The following is a 16,396-nucleotide window of genomic DNA, read 5'->3' as shown; positions in this document are numbered from 1 at the left end:
GCATTATAAAGCTGTGGTGCGTGTTAGAGAACAAACATTAAATATAGAAGCCAGAGTTTATTTTGAAATAACGCGATGGATATTAAATGAATTCACGTCTGAGCTTTGGTAAGAAAAAGTTTGCAATGAGACAGAATCACCCAGGTCTCATCCTGGCTCTGCTGGAGGTTTCTTCCTCTTAAAAGGGAGTTTTCCCTTCCTACTGTCACCAAGCACTTCCTCACCGAGGGGACGTCTGATGTTGGGGTTTTTGCTCTACTACTTCAGGGTCTTTATCTTACAACATAAAGGACCCTGAGATGACTTTTATCGTAATATAGGGCTACACAAATAAAACTTCTGTATTTCTTAGGAGAACCTTTCGGTTTCAATATAGTTTTCTATTGTGTATTTGCTTGTTTCCATTTAGTTTTTATTTATAGTCGTTATTGTATCAGCTTGTATGTAGTGGCAGTTTTCACATTTACTGTATGTTTTTATTTTATTTATTTATTTATTGTCTCATTTTAATTATATTTAGCAAAGACTTATTTTATTGTGTTGGTTTTTGGACTTATATAATAAAAATATAATAATCTTGGCCAGAGGAACCAAACATGTAGAAGAGTCCAAATACTTATGGTCAGAACTGTATTTTTTCTGTTTTTACTGAAGTGAACACTTTCATCCACTAGATGTTACTAATGTAAAGTACAGTGATCAGTCATGTTGTCTCCTGTTTGCCTCTGATTAATTATGAGGTTGTGGTGGCAAAATGATCCTGCTATATCATCCGTTATGTAAATGACCTTTTATGCAAACCAAAGCATGTTTATGAAAACATTGTTTCCCACCATGTTCCATGTGAATTTATCACAGTGATGGCTTCTGGTTGACAGAAAAACAAAGCCTGCTGTGACAAAGTAACTACACAATAGTAGTTACGTGGTCATTACCTGTCTCTCCCCATAGACTGTCATATGTGTTGATCTCAGGTCTCTCCTCCCCTTCTTCATCTTCCTCTGGAAGGTCCAATAGGTATGACACCATCTACACACACACACCCGACTATGTGATTATATTTTCATGATTCAGTACCACACAGTGTTATACATTAAAGGTGTGTGTGTGTGTGTGTGTGTGTGTGTGTGTATCACCTCTGTGTGTCCCATGCTGGCTGCAGCAATCAAAGCCTGCTGCACCGCTTGGCTCCTACTTGCCCCCTTCTGTCCACAGCAGGTAGTACAACTCCACTCCGCCCTCTTTAGGAGAAAGCGCAACACCTCGAGGTGGCCTCGCTGGGCTGCGTGAACCAGCACGCACCGACCGGAGCCGTCCACGTGACCCACCTGCACCCAAGGAGAGACAGACACTCAAAAAGGGCTGGGACTCTTTCTAGGTTAAATTGCAATAATGTCACTGACTATCAGAAAAAGTTATGAGATCAAGAATCCAAAGAAAAAGAGCAACTGAACTGGAACTATTTGAATTTTCCCCTATTTAACATATTTCACTGTATGTATAAGGTTGGCCTATTGCATACCACGGTGAAGCAATATAATGCTGAACAATATTTTATATCAATCACGGGAACTTTGGAACAACGTGAGAGAGAGAAAACTATTACTTTTTTCCGTGAATGGTGGATCTCCAAGCTATTAAATTATGGGATGTACTGCACTGAAGCCTGTGAAAATCCTGCTGTTGTCATTCTTTACATCAGCTGCACATGTGGAGTAGAACTGGTAGCTACCTTGGCTCTGTGCTGACTCAGCATTGTGACGATATCCAGGTGACCAGCTGCAGCAGCGAATCCCAGTGCAGTCAAACCATCATGTGACCGAGCATCCAGCTAAAAATTCAAAGTGGAATTGTGGTTGGAGTAAATTTGCTCCTGTTAAAACCCAATGACGCGTCTCTATGAACTCACATGATATTTAAAAAGCTACACAGCCTTTTCTTTTTTCTTACCTGTGCTCCGTGATCAAGCAGCAGTGCTACAGCATCAGTGTGGCCCAGGTGAGCGTGGACACACAGCAGGGGGGCGTTGCTGAGGACATCACTACAGTAATCCACGTCAGCCCCGGCCATAATCAGCAATCTGCTCACCTGGAAAAGGAAAAGAGGAAAGTTACAGCAGAACTGTGCTAGGAAATACACTCGTGTGTGTGTGCGCACACATGGTATGTTACCTTGATATTGGGGGTGTAGAGGTTGCGCAGTGATGCAAGAACAGGGCTCAGGCTCTGGGTGCTGTATGACAGCCACAGCCCTTGCAGAACTGAGGAGGAAACCCCTAGCTTCTTACTCAGGCCCTGGATGAGCAGAACAAATGCGACAGAAACCAACAGTTAGACATAAAACAGTGGGATCTCATATGTTTGTGATATGTAAAGAAAATCTCCTGGTGTGGTTTCCAGCCACAGGTATCCGTGCATGCGTGTCGAACTTTGTGTGTGAGTGCTCGCCTTGTAGATGTGCGCCTTCAGGATGTGATGCCCGAGCTCCAGTGTCTGCTGTCGGGTCAGCTTTCCAGCCTGTCTGCAGAGCCAGAAGGACAGGAGAGTGTGGCCACTCCTGGAAACAAACACACACAGCTCGGTGAGAAACATCCGTTCCCGTTTTCTTCTCTCTCCATTTGTCACTTATGCCCTCTGGCTGATTATACCTGGGATCGCAGAGGAACCTGTCATCCTGGCCCTCCTCCCTCCACATGAGCCACTCCCTGAAGGAGGTGTGGTTTAGCATCCGGCTGCCGTCGCTGCGCCGCAACAGGAACGAGGAGAGCTGCTCCAGGCGCTGTGAGAACTCCGCCCATTGCAGCGAACCTCTGGTCAGGGTGCCCGCATTTACCACCTCAAATAGCTGTGCATTGACAGTATTGTATCCACTGTTAGCAACTATTGGCACGCTAGCACTAACTGAAGCACAGCTGAGGCTGAAAGGCACGTCAGTAAGTTTGATGATATTTGTTCATAAAAAATATCCTGATAGCGTCACTGAATACAAAGGATGGTTCTTACAAGATGACACAATTATACACACAATCGATGCATTTCAAGTCATTACTTTGAGGTCTTGAATCTATTCGCAATATCAAATATGGCTACATGAGGTGCTCTGTGAGTGATATCATGGATTAGTTATAACGGTGATAAAGATGACAGAGGAACATTGTACAGTTTCCTTGTTGAGCAGCAGAGAAGGAGGGACCACCAATCAATTTTGAGCCAGCGAGAGAGGAATAGGTTGTCAGTACTGCTAATGCTAACTAGAGTTATTCGGTGTCTATATTTGTTAAACAGTCATCTACACTGTAGAAAAAAGTATCTCGTGTAGGTGTCCTCACAAAATTCAGTAGTGTTACAAATGTTACTTCCAGTACACTCATCATGTTCTGAGACCATAGCATACTATATCAAGTTTATTGTAGCTGGTGTGGCATGCTACAATCACACTGGAGACCACAGCCTGACTAAAATTACTAAATTACTGCAAAGTTGTTGCCTTTGAAATGGTTGTTTTAAGACGGTGACCAGGCCTGTGACCACTGCCGTCCTTAAAACAACTTTGCTGTGTCTCGACGACAGAATAACAGCAGTAAGACACAATCAGTCTGCTATCAGTCTGCAACTGATTGGCGTCAAGTCAGCAATTATATGCAATGTTTTTGTGATGCTAAAACGATTAACTGTGATAAATGTACTACCTGCAATCAATTACTGATTTTTCCTAGTTGCAAGGAAGCTGCTGTCCTGTTTTTTTACTCTACTGCGACTGAGCCTTTACCTGCTGATCAGTCAGCGGGTGCAGCGATGCCACAGTAACGTTGAGTAAAGGTAGAACTCTCTGGAAGGACGACTGGGTGGGAAAGCGCATGTTGAGCTGCAGCAGGTAAACCTCTGCTAGACTCACAGGAACCACCTACACACACACACACACACACACACACACCCATTAAAAGACTTTTTGGTGTATCAAATGAGCTACAAAGAGTGCAAACATTTGTGCTTCATGGTTACACATCAGTATCTCTTTGTTTACATTTAAAATGCCACGCCCACTACTTTGCGCAGTGTCTAATTATTTAAACTAACATGCTCTCACTCTTGTACGCTTCAGTTATTTCAGCTGACATTTGTTTATATTATGTTTACACTAAAACTTAAAACAAGTTCTCTGCAATGCAGCGGACAGTCACAGAATTACTGCTAGTAAACTTTTTGGCATGCACAATTCAAACTCATCGCAGCATTTCAATTACAGATTAAGCTCAGGGTCGACTGAAAGTGATGTTGGTGATTTTCAGTGGAAAATATGTTGTGGCTCACACGCTGAGTTTCAGAAACTGTCCCTTTTAAAAAGTTGTTTGACATAAAATTCAATGACTGAAACAAATGTTAAAATAAAATGTAGTCAGAACAGTCAGTCCCTTTAAATACATTTACTCAAATACTGACATAATCTCCAAGAGCCAACTGTGACAGACATTTTTCCAGCGGTATGGCACAGTAACTGACTGAATGGGTCTAGCTTTTTAAACAGTAGCACACAGTAAATGTTTCCAGTATGGGGGAAACTGGCTAGAGATTAGTAACTGTCCTGTATTTTGGCTGAACAAATCTGGTAAAAATGACAAGCAGACAGTAGAGAAAATAATTTTTGCCCTCCATTTGGAGTTCCTGCAACAATGTGATGTCATGTGGAAACTATGAGTACCACTTGATTGCTTTCATCTGTGTTTAAATGAAAGTGCTTTAATCTGTGTTGATTATACTTCAACTGTCAATTACTTCTTTGGTCTAGTTTGTAGCAGTCTCGACTTTCTTCAGGACCTTTTTTGACCTTTACCTTCTTTCCCCGTCTCACCTTGAAGCTGGAGCTCTTCAGAACGAGGTATCCCCCCTCTATCAGGTCCAGGATCAGTTTTAAATAGAGATACGAGCCTCTGCTCAGGCTCTTCAGGTGGCTGATCAGTTTGGACAGTGCTGTGTTGTCGAGGCGGCCATTGCTCAGTGACACATTGCTTTGGATCTCAGTGCTGCTGTGAATACGCTGCATCAAGTAACCCTGAAAAAAGACAGACCGATGCAGTACAGATGTGCAGACAGACAGAGAAACTCACAGAAATGTATCTGTTTGCACCTTACCTGCAGGTCCTGGTCGATGGCGCTATTCTCATCCATTTGGTCTAAAGAGATGCGGTGAAAGGGCAGAGAATGAGTGATGTCCTGATTGAATAAAAACACAAAGAAACAGATTTTGTTAGTTCAGAAAAAGTTTTCTTTATTAGCCTGTGTGTGCCGCTCGCAGTAATTTGGCAGCACAGATAGTAAATTTGCTTCAGAATAATATGATTTTAATCACATTCAAAAGGTTCCAAACTGATAAGAGATATGCAGTTAACACTGGTAACAATGACAGAAACCAACACAACTCAAAATAGTCTCCATGTGCTTGTTTGTATGCTGAGGCTAACCTAGGACCCACTACACTAGCATTTCTTCAGACCCTTTAAAGCCTGTCTCATGTGTTCAGGGTGAACCTGCTCTCAAAAGAGCTGCCAATTCTGGATTTGTATGGCAGATGTCCACAGTGCTGGGCTGTGACCAAAAGATAGATAGATAGATAGATAGATAGATACTTTATTAATCCCCAAGGGGAAATTCAAGGTTCCAGCAGCTTAAGAACACCACACACACAGCATTCACTACAATGTACCAGGATGATACACAACAATCAACAAAACAACATTACTAAATCAATCTAAATCTAAATCAATCTAAATCAGCAGTAGCCAAGCGTATAATGTGCTGGGGATGCAGTCCTGTTTGAGGTGTGTGTCAGGATAATAATGCAATGGTGCAACAGTGCAAGGTTAAAATCTAGTGACCAACAGTAAATGTGTGCATATGTCAACATGTACAATAAAATGTAAGCACAGTAATTTAACAGTTCTAATATAAATATATGGGCAAATAATATAAAAACTAACCAGCAGTAGTATAAGAATTATGGCATCAGTGCAAGTCAGATACAATCATTGGTCAAGAATGACATATATGGACAATAAAAAAAATGTAAACATGGTAATATAACAGTTCTAGTATAAATATAAATATATGGGCAAATAAGATAAAACAGAATAAAGTGTACGCATGGTAATATAACAGTTCAAGTATAAATATATTGGCAAATAAGATAAAACAGAATAACAGTAGGCTAGTATAAGAGTAATAGCATTAGTGCAAGTAAACATAGTAGTATAAGAGTTCTAGCAGCAGTGCAGGGATAAGGTACAATACACAATATGGGCAGATAAGTCCTGTGAATGTATTAGAAGGTGGCGGTGCAGATAGACTATGCAGAGAAGACCAACTCTCCTTTTCCCTTAAGTGAAGCATTGTAAAGTTGTATGGCCCTGGGTACAAATGACTTCCTGAGTCTGTCTGTTGCGCATGTCAGGGAGCGCAGTCTCCAGCTGATCAAGCTCTTCTGCTGTATGATAGTGGTGTGGAGTGGATGACAGTCATTGTCCAGGATGTTGAGTATCTTGTTCATAGTCCTTTTGTCTGATACTGAAGTGATACACTCCAGTTCAGCTCCCACAACAGAGCCAGCTTTCCTTACCAGCCTGTCTAGTCGCCCAGCATCCCTCTTCTTAGTGCTTCCTCCCCAGCATGCCACAGCATAGAAGAGGACGCTGGCAACAACAGACTGGTAAAACATCCTGAGGAGCTTGCTGCAGACATTGAAGGACCGCAGCCTCCTCAGGAAGTACAGCCTGCTCTGCCCCTTCTTGTAGATTGCTGCAGTGTTGGCTGACCAGTCCAGTTTATCGTCTAGATGTATTCCCAGGTACTTGTATGTGTTCACCACCTCCACATTGACCCCCTCGATGGTGACTGGCAGCAGGGCATGCTTAGACTTCCTGAAATCCACCACCATTTCCTTGGTCTTAGCAGTGTTGAGTTGTAGGTGGTTGAGTCTGCACCATTGCACAAAGTCCTCCACCAGGCTCCTGTATTCCTCCTCTTGCCCGTCCCTGATACAGCCCACAATTGCAGTGTCGTCCGAAAACTTCTGCATGTGGCATGACTCCGTGTTGTAACAGAAGTCAGAAGTGTACAGGGTGAACAGGACTGGAGAGAGCACTGTTCCCTGTGGAGCTCCGGTGCTGCTGATGACAGTGTCGGAGAGGCAGTCCTTCAATCTGACGAACTGTGGCCGTTCAGTCAGGTAGTCTCCAATCCAGGATACTAGGTGAGCATCCACACCCATCTGCAGGAGCTTATCACTCAGTCTGGGGGGGTGGATGGTGTTAAAAGCACTGGAGAAGTCAAAGAACATGATTCTCACTGTACTTTTCCCCTTGTCCAGGTGTGAGTGTGTCCTGTGTAGGAGGTATAAGATGGCATCGTCGACGCCCACTTTCTCCTGATATGCAAACTGCAGCGGGTCTAGTGCATGGCGCACCTGTGGCCTAAGTATCCTCAGAACCAGTCTCTCCATGGTCTTCATCAGGTGTGATGTGAGCGCGACTGGCCTGAAGTCATTAAGCTCACTTGGGTGTGGTTTCTTAGGGACAGGTATGAGACATGATGTCTTCCACAGTGTTGGGACTCTCCCGAGGTGCAGGCTCCGGTTGAAGATGTGCTCCAGTGGCTCTCCCAGTTCAGCAGCACAGACCTTAAGCAGTCTTGGGCACAGTCCATCCGGCCCGGCTGCTTAAGGCCCACTAGAGGACATTGGGCCCTCAGACCCTCATGAAGTCTGTTTCTGATTGTTTGGTCAGAAACATTCAAACAGGTTCTCACCCTCTTCAATCCTGTCCAGGTCTCCTACAGTCTCCTGGAATCTCTTCGATGTTCTTGAGACTGTGCTGGAAGACACAGCAAACCTTGTGGGAATGGCACACATTGATATGCCATCCTGGAGGAGCCGGACTACCTGTGTGACCTCTGTAGGGTCCAGGTATCACCTCATGCTACCAGCTGACCCCAGTCAAATGCAAACAAATGTAAAAGTAGTGAAAAAACAGTCGGAAAAGATGAGGAGGGAAAGATTTCCGTGTCATCCAGTTGTAAAACCATTCCTGTTTTGGGGGTTGCCTCATTGTTGTCCCTCTAACGCACCTGTATGCTCTTTTGTTCCCATTTCATGGTCACCTTTGTGATGTTACACTTCTGTGTGTTTGTGACTTGTGTTTACCTGCTGACTGGTCCTGACAGTGGTAATGACCTTCAGCCAGGAAGGAAATTTCTGGATGGTTCGGGATAGAAAGGAGGTCAGCGTGTCTCCGTAGTCCGGCCGGTGGAACTCTGCCTCGTTTAGCCCATCAATCAGTACAATAAGGCCCGCCCCTTCTACATGCAATTTATTTTCTGGACAACAAACAAAACAAACTCACATTGCATCACTGCACATCAGTTAATGTGGCACAGTTTACCAAATACAAGCTAGCAGAATGTAGTAGAAGCTGTACCTCTGTAGAGAGCATCGAGTGGTTCTAGTATTCCTTTCTGAAGGGCAGAGATCGGATCCTGGATACAGGAGCGCAGACTGAGCATACTCTGGAGCTGTGGCGCCCGGTGCAGTAGTTCACGATAGGCGGCCAGCTGAGGTGCGCTACTTAATGTAGCCGCCATGTTGTGGACAAACTCCGGAACGAGACAGGTGTGGCAGTTATCGGCCTGACAGAAATGATATGAGACTACCTACAAAACAGAGGTGGAAGAAAGTCGGTGAATCATCTGTAGATTTTCAGTAAAACTTTGCTAAGGTGGATTCACACACTGGCCTTTTAGCTTGAGAGACTGGTGATCATTAATTATACTGGTTGGTATTAGAGCAGTCTAATTCATTATGGTCATTTCCACTGCTGTACACAAGCAGATAATTATGAAAAGCACAATGGGTCATCTCTGATTAGAAAGTAGAAAGAGGAATGAAGTAGGGATACTACCTGTCCCGCGAGCCTCCTCAGCACCTCCTCCTGTCTCCTCCTCATTTCTGGTGTACCTGGACAGCTTTCTCCTGATCCCCCTTCGTCTCCTCCTCCACCTCCTCTTCCCAGGGAGTCATGGGAAAAAGTCTCCACATCTGGGAAATTCAAACATACAAATGTGTCATTCTTTCTGAGCAGCTGTTGCCTTCATTAACTACATGATTTTACAATGTTTTTCTGATGCCTGGCTCAGCTATGGGTCTGGCTACTGGCCCGGTGGATTTTATTGGGTTACATATGATGACTCCGTTACTCTGAGTGAATTTAAGTACATAAACATTTTCGTCTAAACTAGTCAAAGACAGCCAGAGTCTCGTGTGCTTTGGCTCTTTATCTTGATGAAATATGAGCCTTGTTTCCAGTCTCAGCAGTGAGGGCTACACAAGAAATGAACTTTCTGATATACAAATGCAACCTGAAGACAGTTTAACGTTTGCATACATTTTTTCTAGGGTTTTGCTAACAGCTACATAATGTCTCTTGTACGATACAGTCAAGAGCTGTGAAAGGGAGGGATCTTTTCCTCTTACGTTTGTGTACGGTCTGGCTGCTAGAAGCATTTGGCCACATACGGTTTCCATGACAACTAAGTGCCACCAAGCGAGCAATGATGGCTGTTTTGCCAAATCCCATGTTGCCGATGATAACGGCGCCCCGGCTGGTTGCTGGATCATCGCTGCGGAGGCAGGTGTCCATTTCTTGGAAGAGCCACTCCCTGCCGGTGAAGAGCCAATCAGATGAGAGACCAGGAACCTCAAAGTGAAGCGGCTTCAGGTTCAGAGAGGGAGTGAAACGAACTGCTGGAAGAGGAGAGGAGCGCGTGTAATACTGCCATTTAGAATAACTGCATCTCGGGATGTTTGGCACCATGTGTGCATTTACCTCTGTGGTCCTGTTGACTACGAATCCCAGAATTCTGTCTAGGCATTCTGAGCGATGTCCTTGAAGGGATGTGTCTCTGCTGCTCATCAAGATAAGCCAGATCTTCAAGGTGGGCCGAACTAGTGGCTAAAGAGAAATAAAAACATAAAAAATAATGCTGTAATAAGACTGCTGCAAAATAATTTACATAATGTGCTTTATACAGATGCTAAGTTGGTTAGAGAAAACTAAATTAGAGCCGTTTGTAGGTGTATTTTTTTCCTCTGAACAAAGTCCAAAGTTTAAGTTAGCTATGGTGAATGTGTCCTTACTACTTGGTACAAACAGGTCTGGCACTTTGGTAAACCGATGCATTCACGTTCTAGTTTATACGTTTATAGTTCCAAGACTTTAAATCTCTTTTAAAACTGTTCTTATTGTTAATTTACCATTAACATACCTCCACAAATATACTCCACAGCAGTGAGAAATATTTAAACGCTCTCAGTAACAAATATGTTACAAATCGCTGCATGAACAATTTAAACAAGTTAATCTTAACATAACTCCAACCAAACCTGAGGTCTGAAAATACTCATGTGTGTCTTCTAGCTTGTATGAAGACAAACGTGTTCATAGCTTTAGAACAGATTTCCGTATCTGTTGTTAGCAAAGCAGACCGGCAGTATTAGTAGGATTCCAGTATCTTGACAGTTCCTATGAAGTTGATATGAAACCTAACAAAGCACTAATGGAAGTTAAAAACTTTAACTTTCCCTGGCTGCAAACACAAAACCGTGAGAAACCTACCAGAACTTTTGTCTTAATGACTCCAGTAACAATCCTGTTGCACTGCAGAGAATACGAGTGCAGGCTGTGCCTTGTATCCTGTGTGTCACTTCCTTCCTTCCCCAAAGTGTTCATGACTTTTAGCTTTTATTGAAACAGAAGAAGGAGAAGAGGAAAAGGAGAATGGGCTCTGAACACGTTACCCGGGCACCATCTCCATTTTTCAGCTTGTTGCCTTTTATCAGCAGTTTATAAACTACCGATGACGAGCTCGTTAACACCTAGTTTTTAAATTCCTGCTTGTGTACAGATGAAATAAACCAGAAACTTGAAAGAAACCAGACAGTGTTAATAGGTGATTTTTTTTAAGGTGTTAAGGATTCTGTATTAGCATCTCCCCGTGCCTCAGTTATGGTGAAGTATGACCTGGATCCAGGACTGTGTGCTTCTGAAACACTGTCTTTAACTCTCTGTGGCCCAAGTCATCTCAGGTGACAACTGTAGCCCTAACCTGTACATGCTATTTTGGAGAAAGCTAAAACTGACTTCTCTCTGAAAAGATGTGCATAGTTAGAATGATTATTTCCTTTGTTCTCAGACTGCCAAGACTTGGAACAACTTTTTAAAAGGAGGTGAGGTTTTTTTTAAAGAAAGATTATAAACTAGAGAAAAAAAACTGTGTTTTAATTCCTCACTACTGTGTTCACGTGATCCAATCAGACTGCAAAGTATCCTGGCAGGTTTTTTTAATAACAGCAAAATTTACAAAACAAATTTCAGGTTTTATTCAGTTTGATGCAAAATGAGTGAACGTGCCCATAAAGTCATCAGTGTCCCTTATTAATAGTATAGGAATATTTTTCTAACTGTTGCCCCCATAATTCACTGCAATTGTTTGTATATTTGTATACAAATTTGAATATAAGTGAATTCACTTTTGCAGAGCAGAGGGGTGTACTATGAAGCCAGATTATGGGCTTAGTGAGCTGTGCTGAGTTTAAACCGAGTTTCCTGTCACGCCGCTGGCTCTCTTTTTACCTGGCTAAATCACTATGGCAACTTATGCTGAACACACGTGCTGGTCAGAGGCAGGTTATCTTTTAAGATTTGGTCTAAAATGAAATCATCTGCAAGCAATCTGCTAAATTATAGATTCTTTTATATGTGGAGCTTGTTAAGCTGGACTTTTATGGTTGGTTGGTGTCAGCCAGTTAGTTGTGACTTTTCTAGACCACACTGACTATAAATATCTGGTAAAATGCAACAGAACCTCACACTGTGCTGAAAGGAAAAAAGGCCACATCGCATTCATCTGCCATCTTACCAGCAACCGAGTTAGGGCGAGGCATGAAGTAGAGGGGGATGGAATGGGTGGAACCTGATGACTGGGTGAGGCCAGTGCCTCGATCTGGGTGGAGTTTGTTTAGGCTGTAAGTGGAGGCAGCCATGCTGTCGTCCACCCTATATAGAAAACCCTCATTTCTGCTTCCTGACGCTACCACACTGGTGGACGAAGTGGACGCCACCACTGGCCGACTCCCCTGCTGCCACAGGTTGAGACTGCTGCCATGGTAACATTCTCCTGGATACTTAGCGCCGTCATCCCTCTCTGCAGCTGAGTCAGCAGAATAGCTAGTCAGCGTGGCTGAAAATTAGAGTGAAGGGGAAACAGGGGGCATTAGCAACAAGAGCTGGTTGTTTAATGGCCCATTAGAAGAAAACTGCACCTTACCTATGATCCCACTGTCTCTGCTCTCCAGTGTTGAGGTGGGGGAGGTGACGGAGGCGTGGTTCGGGGAGGCGTGTTTGTTGTTATTACTGCCTTCAGCACCAGTGGGAGGGTGCAGTGTGGAACTGGGCGAGGTGTTGCTACTAGCCAGACTTGAAGATGGAGACATCCTCTGCAGGAAAGGCAGAAGAAAAATTGAAATATTCTTCTATTATTGTGTGTAATAGATCAGCAGTCCCTAACCTTTTTTGCGCCACGGACCGGTTTATGTCTGACAATATTTTCACAGACCGGCCTTCAAGGTGTTGCGGATAAATACAACAAAATAAAACCAGTACCAGTACCCAAAAAAAGAAGATTTATTCATAACTGTCGCAGGGTCCTCTCCTAAGCTTCTCCTGAACAAATGCAGGCGTAGTCAGGAAGCGTTCAGTGTGCATAGTTTATTCTGCCGGCCTCCCAGGTGCACAAAAGATTATTTACAAAGAAAATAAACAACTAACTTAATTCAAAACAAAACAAACATCTATATACAAAACACAAGCGGCTGAGCCAGCCTGCATGTTACCCTCACTGTAACATCTCACAGAATGCCCAGGTAGGCCCTGACAGCCTCCTTTTATACCCCATTGCCCCTCCCACTAGGCATAATAGTCATCCCTTTATTATTTCTTTTCCCAACACACTCTTTTTTCCTCAGCTTATTGCCAGCTGTATTCCTACAATACATACATATCTATCTATCTATCTATCTATCTATCTATCTATCTATCTATCTATCTATATATTATGTACAGACATTTATGGCCACTTCCAGGCAGCCTACAGTGTTTCACAATAACAAAAAAACACAAACAAAAACAATGCAGTTCACGTGACCTTTCCAAACACGCGCGAACCCACTATTTGAACCCTGGAACACCATACCTTCGGCTTGCATAACCACTCGCATAATCGGCGATCACGGAGAGTCTACATGAGCGGCTTTATTGAAGGTAAGCAAAAAAAATATGTTGGCCACCGTCTGTGCCGCTCAAAATATACCTCTCACCCCTTTTTTGTTTATCTGCCTGGTCGACTAAAAGACGTGCAGCCACGGTAACCCAGCGAGACAATAGTAGACTAATGGTGGTGGTGCGTGTGTGCGCTCAGATCAGCTGTTTGCGGACCGGGACGGTGTAACTCCGTCACAATAACACACGGGAAAAGACCCGAGCCTCAACTCTCGCGGACCGGTACCAAACGACTCATGGGGGTTGGGGATCGCTGTTATAGATGTTAACATTATATCCTACAGTTTTCATTTTTATAATTATCATGTGTCTGTATATGTTAGCATTTTTTGGCAAATCATCTTTAAATATTCAAACATAAACACAGTGGATGGATGAGATACATTTATCAGTGCAAATAGACTTTCCATGACCTTGATAAAACATCGTATGGCAGATTCACAGTTAAATCTCAGAAACTAAGAACATTCGATGAGTTAGGTGGAACAAAAGCATGCGTGTGTTACTTACCTGCCCATCCTGAGCATGGTAAGGCGAGCCTGGCTCTCCACTGATGACCTTTTCTCCAAGTAGAAAACCAAGCCTTGTCATCAGGGCATCAGCTGCCTCATCTACTGAGGGGGGTGGTCCTAACTCCTCATCTTCACCTAACGAGTGAAAAAAGGGGAATTTAAAAAAGATACTATGCTGATAATGTCATCTGGCTGTTGACTGCGACATGTGAAACAATGGAGACCGTGTACCTTCATGTATTACAAAGAAACATTGCGTTACTGTAATCATATTACCTTTTTTCAGTAATGTAGTAACATAAAACATTAGTGAAAAATGTAATTACAGTTGCAATTATGCCAGTCTGCAGGTCATCAAACAAACATGATTTTTTTCTTGTGCTACAGTCGGCTGATTTCAGCTTGTGTACAGCAGAAGGAGAAGGATGAAGTCTACAGCTTGTCAGGAATGAGATATGGACATTCATTTTATTTTTATTGCACAAAGGGATGAGAGCGTGACGATAATGTTGAATCTGCATCCAGGACAGAAACAACTGGATTATACTGGCAAGATTTGAGCTTTTTGCAAGAATCTGCACAGACAACATGCCAACGCGAGGCTAGGGAAAAACCTAGCGTGATGAGCAGGGAGAGGATGAGCTTCAACAGAAGACAAAGCAGTGATGAGCAGTCAGCCTCTGTTTCTACCTGTTCATAGTAGAATCACTGTGACGATTGTTTTCAGGTCTCTCATACACTCATACGTAGTCCATGTGTGTCCACCGTCCGTATTTGTGTCCATGTGGGGATTTGTGTTGGTGTGTGGGACTGTAGTGATTCTACTTCCATCACTTATCAAATCGATTCCTTATTGATTCTCATTGGTGTCACTTTGAGAGTCACCACCATCGCCAAGCAGCTTATCAAACACATTACATTCATGCAAATTAATTGCATGCTGTGTGATTACATTTTTTTGCATGTTGGAGGTATTTCCCCTCTTTGTTGAGATCTGGGTTGGGGTCATTACTCAAAAAAAAGTGTTCTGTATTACACAGAACACTTTTCTAATCCAGCACATATTACATTACTTTCGTGTTTCTCCATAAAATGACCTGAAACACACTGTCTCATAATTACCATTTAATAATATAAACCCACAGGCTACAGGCCCACAGCACAAATCCCTAAACTTACGAGGACACTCGTGATCTTTCTCTTAGTATTTAGGTATGAATACAAAGATGAAAACCAGCACAAAGAGACTTTAAAACATGAACAGATAGAAATGCAGGCTGTAGCCTGAGTGCTCATCAGATTGTTATCTGTTGAAGTTCAGGGTCTGGCTGCTGGGCTGGAGTCAGCATATGCTCAGCATAAAGCTGCCTCAATGACAGTTTTCTACAGACATCCACTGGCAACCTGCGAAAAAGTCCCAATTTAATGTGCTGGGTTCAAGAGTAGACACTGTTAGAAGTCCAACCAATCAGAAGAAATTATGAAAATAGAACAATTCAGAGAATCTGAATCATGCACACGCTGCAACTCACTCAAAGCACATGCAAAACAGTGATTGATGTCACTTTAAATGTATTCACTATCATGACCTAAATATGCCAAGAGCACTGCACACGTACACACACACACACACACACACACACACACACACACACACCAAGACAAGAATGTAAGCCGCAGCACGAAAGCTCCGACTCTCTGTTTCTCTCTCTGTAATTACAGCTTTAAACTGCTGACTGCTGGTGAAGAATCAGACACACACACACACACCAAAAATAAAGCCATCCAGCACAAAGCACGTGTGTGTGTGTACGTGTGCACATACATGCGTGTGTGTGGTCAGTCAATGACAGGGTGTGTGAGTCGTTTTTAGCAGAAGAAAAATAAAATGGAAAGATCAGATACAGAGCGCGCAGACATTTCCATTTCTGCTTTCTTAACTAGTTCAGCTTCTGATTGCTTCTCCTGCCTTTCCTTCCTTCCTTAGGAGCCTTCCTCTCCCTTTGCCGTCCCTTCTTCTCTTCTTTCTGCCTTTGTGTATTTCTTCTTTTTTCTTGTCCTTCTTCCCTTTTCCTCCCTTCCATTCTTACGTTCAGCTTTTCTTTCTGTCATAGTTTCTCTCTTCTTCTAACCATTTGTTTTTCATCTCTCCTCCAGTTTGTCACAGTCTTGTGTCTTTCCTTACTTTCCCTCCTCCTTTCCCTCATTAGTCTGCCTTTTTTTGTTCCTTTATTTCTTCCAACTTTCTTTGCACATTCGTTTTTCATCCTTTGTCTTTTCTCTGGTCCCATCTTCGTTTTTCCTTCCTTCGTTTTTTCTTTTCTTTCTTTTTGCTTTTATCTCTTCCCTCCTTGATTTCTTTCTTTTTCCCTCATGTGCTCTCTTTACTTCCTTTCTTCCTGAACCATAAGGACTTATAACAGAATCCTGATATAGAAACTCTAACATGTTTCCGTCAGTAAAACGATGCATTCATTTCTAAAGTTCTGGAGGAGTCTGAAAGTGT

General features: G+C 43.0%; 1 protein-coding gene across 4 annotated transcripts in view; it reads right to left on the bottom strand.

Annotated features, from left to right (window-relative positions):
- Positions 1–16,396, bottom strand: part of LOC100693345 (protein TANC2) — a 54,543-nt gene that overhangs the window by 8,176 nt on the left and 29,971 nt on the right. For 2 of the 4 annotated variants that reach the window (XM_005468593.4, XM_005468591.4), the window contains 18 exons: positions 13,889–14,025; positions 12,369–12,537; positions 11,961–12,281; positions 9,869–9,994; positions 9,517–9,786; positions 8,945–9,081; positions 8,465–8,696; positions 8,191–8,363; positions 5,130–5,210; positions 4,849–5,049; positions 3,769–3,903; positions 2,648–2,844; positions 2,448–2,556; positions 2,172–2,294; positions 1,951–2,088; positions 1,733–1,831; positions 1,137–1,328; positions 936–1,029 (listed from right to left, as the gene is read on the bottom strand). In XM_005468593.4, coding sequence (XP_005468650.1) covers positions 936–1,029; positions 1,137–1,328; positions 1,733–1,831; positions 1,951–2,088; positions 2,172–2,294; positions 2,448–2,556; positions 2,648–2,844; positions 3,769–3,903; positions 4,849–5,049; positions 5,130–5,210; positions 8,191–8,363; positions 8,465–8,696; positions 8,945–9,081; positions 9,517–9,786; positions 9,869–9,994; positions 11,961–12,281; positions 12,369–12,537; positions 13,889–14,025 — 2,934 coding nt within the window. The other 2 variants (XM_005468592.4, XM_025906696.1) reach the window with 2 other exon arrangements.

Source organism: Oreochromis niloticus, linkage group LG4, assembly GCF_001858045.2.
Source record: "Oreochromis niloticus isolate F11D_XX linkage group LG4, O_niloticus_UMD_NMBU, whole genome shotgun sequence".
Taxonomy (NCBI): Eukaryota; Metazoa; Chordata; class Actinopteri; order Cichliformes; family Cichlidae; genus Oreochromis; species Oreochromis niloticus.
The sequence above is the reverse complement of the archived record's forward strand: the minus strand, read 5'-3'. Positions and strand labels throughout refer to the sequence as shown.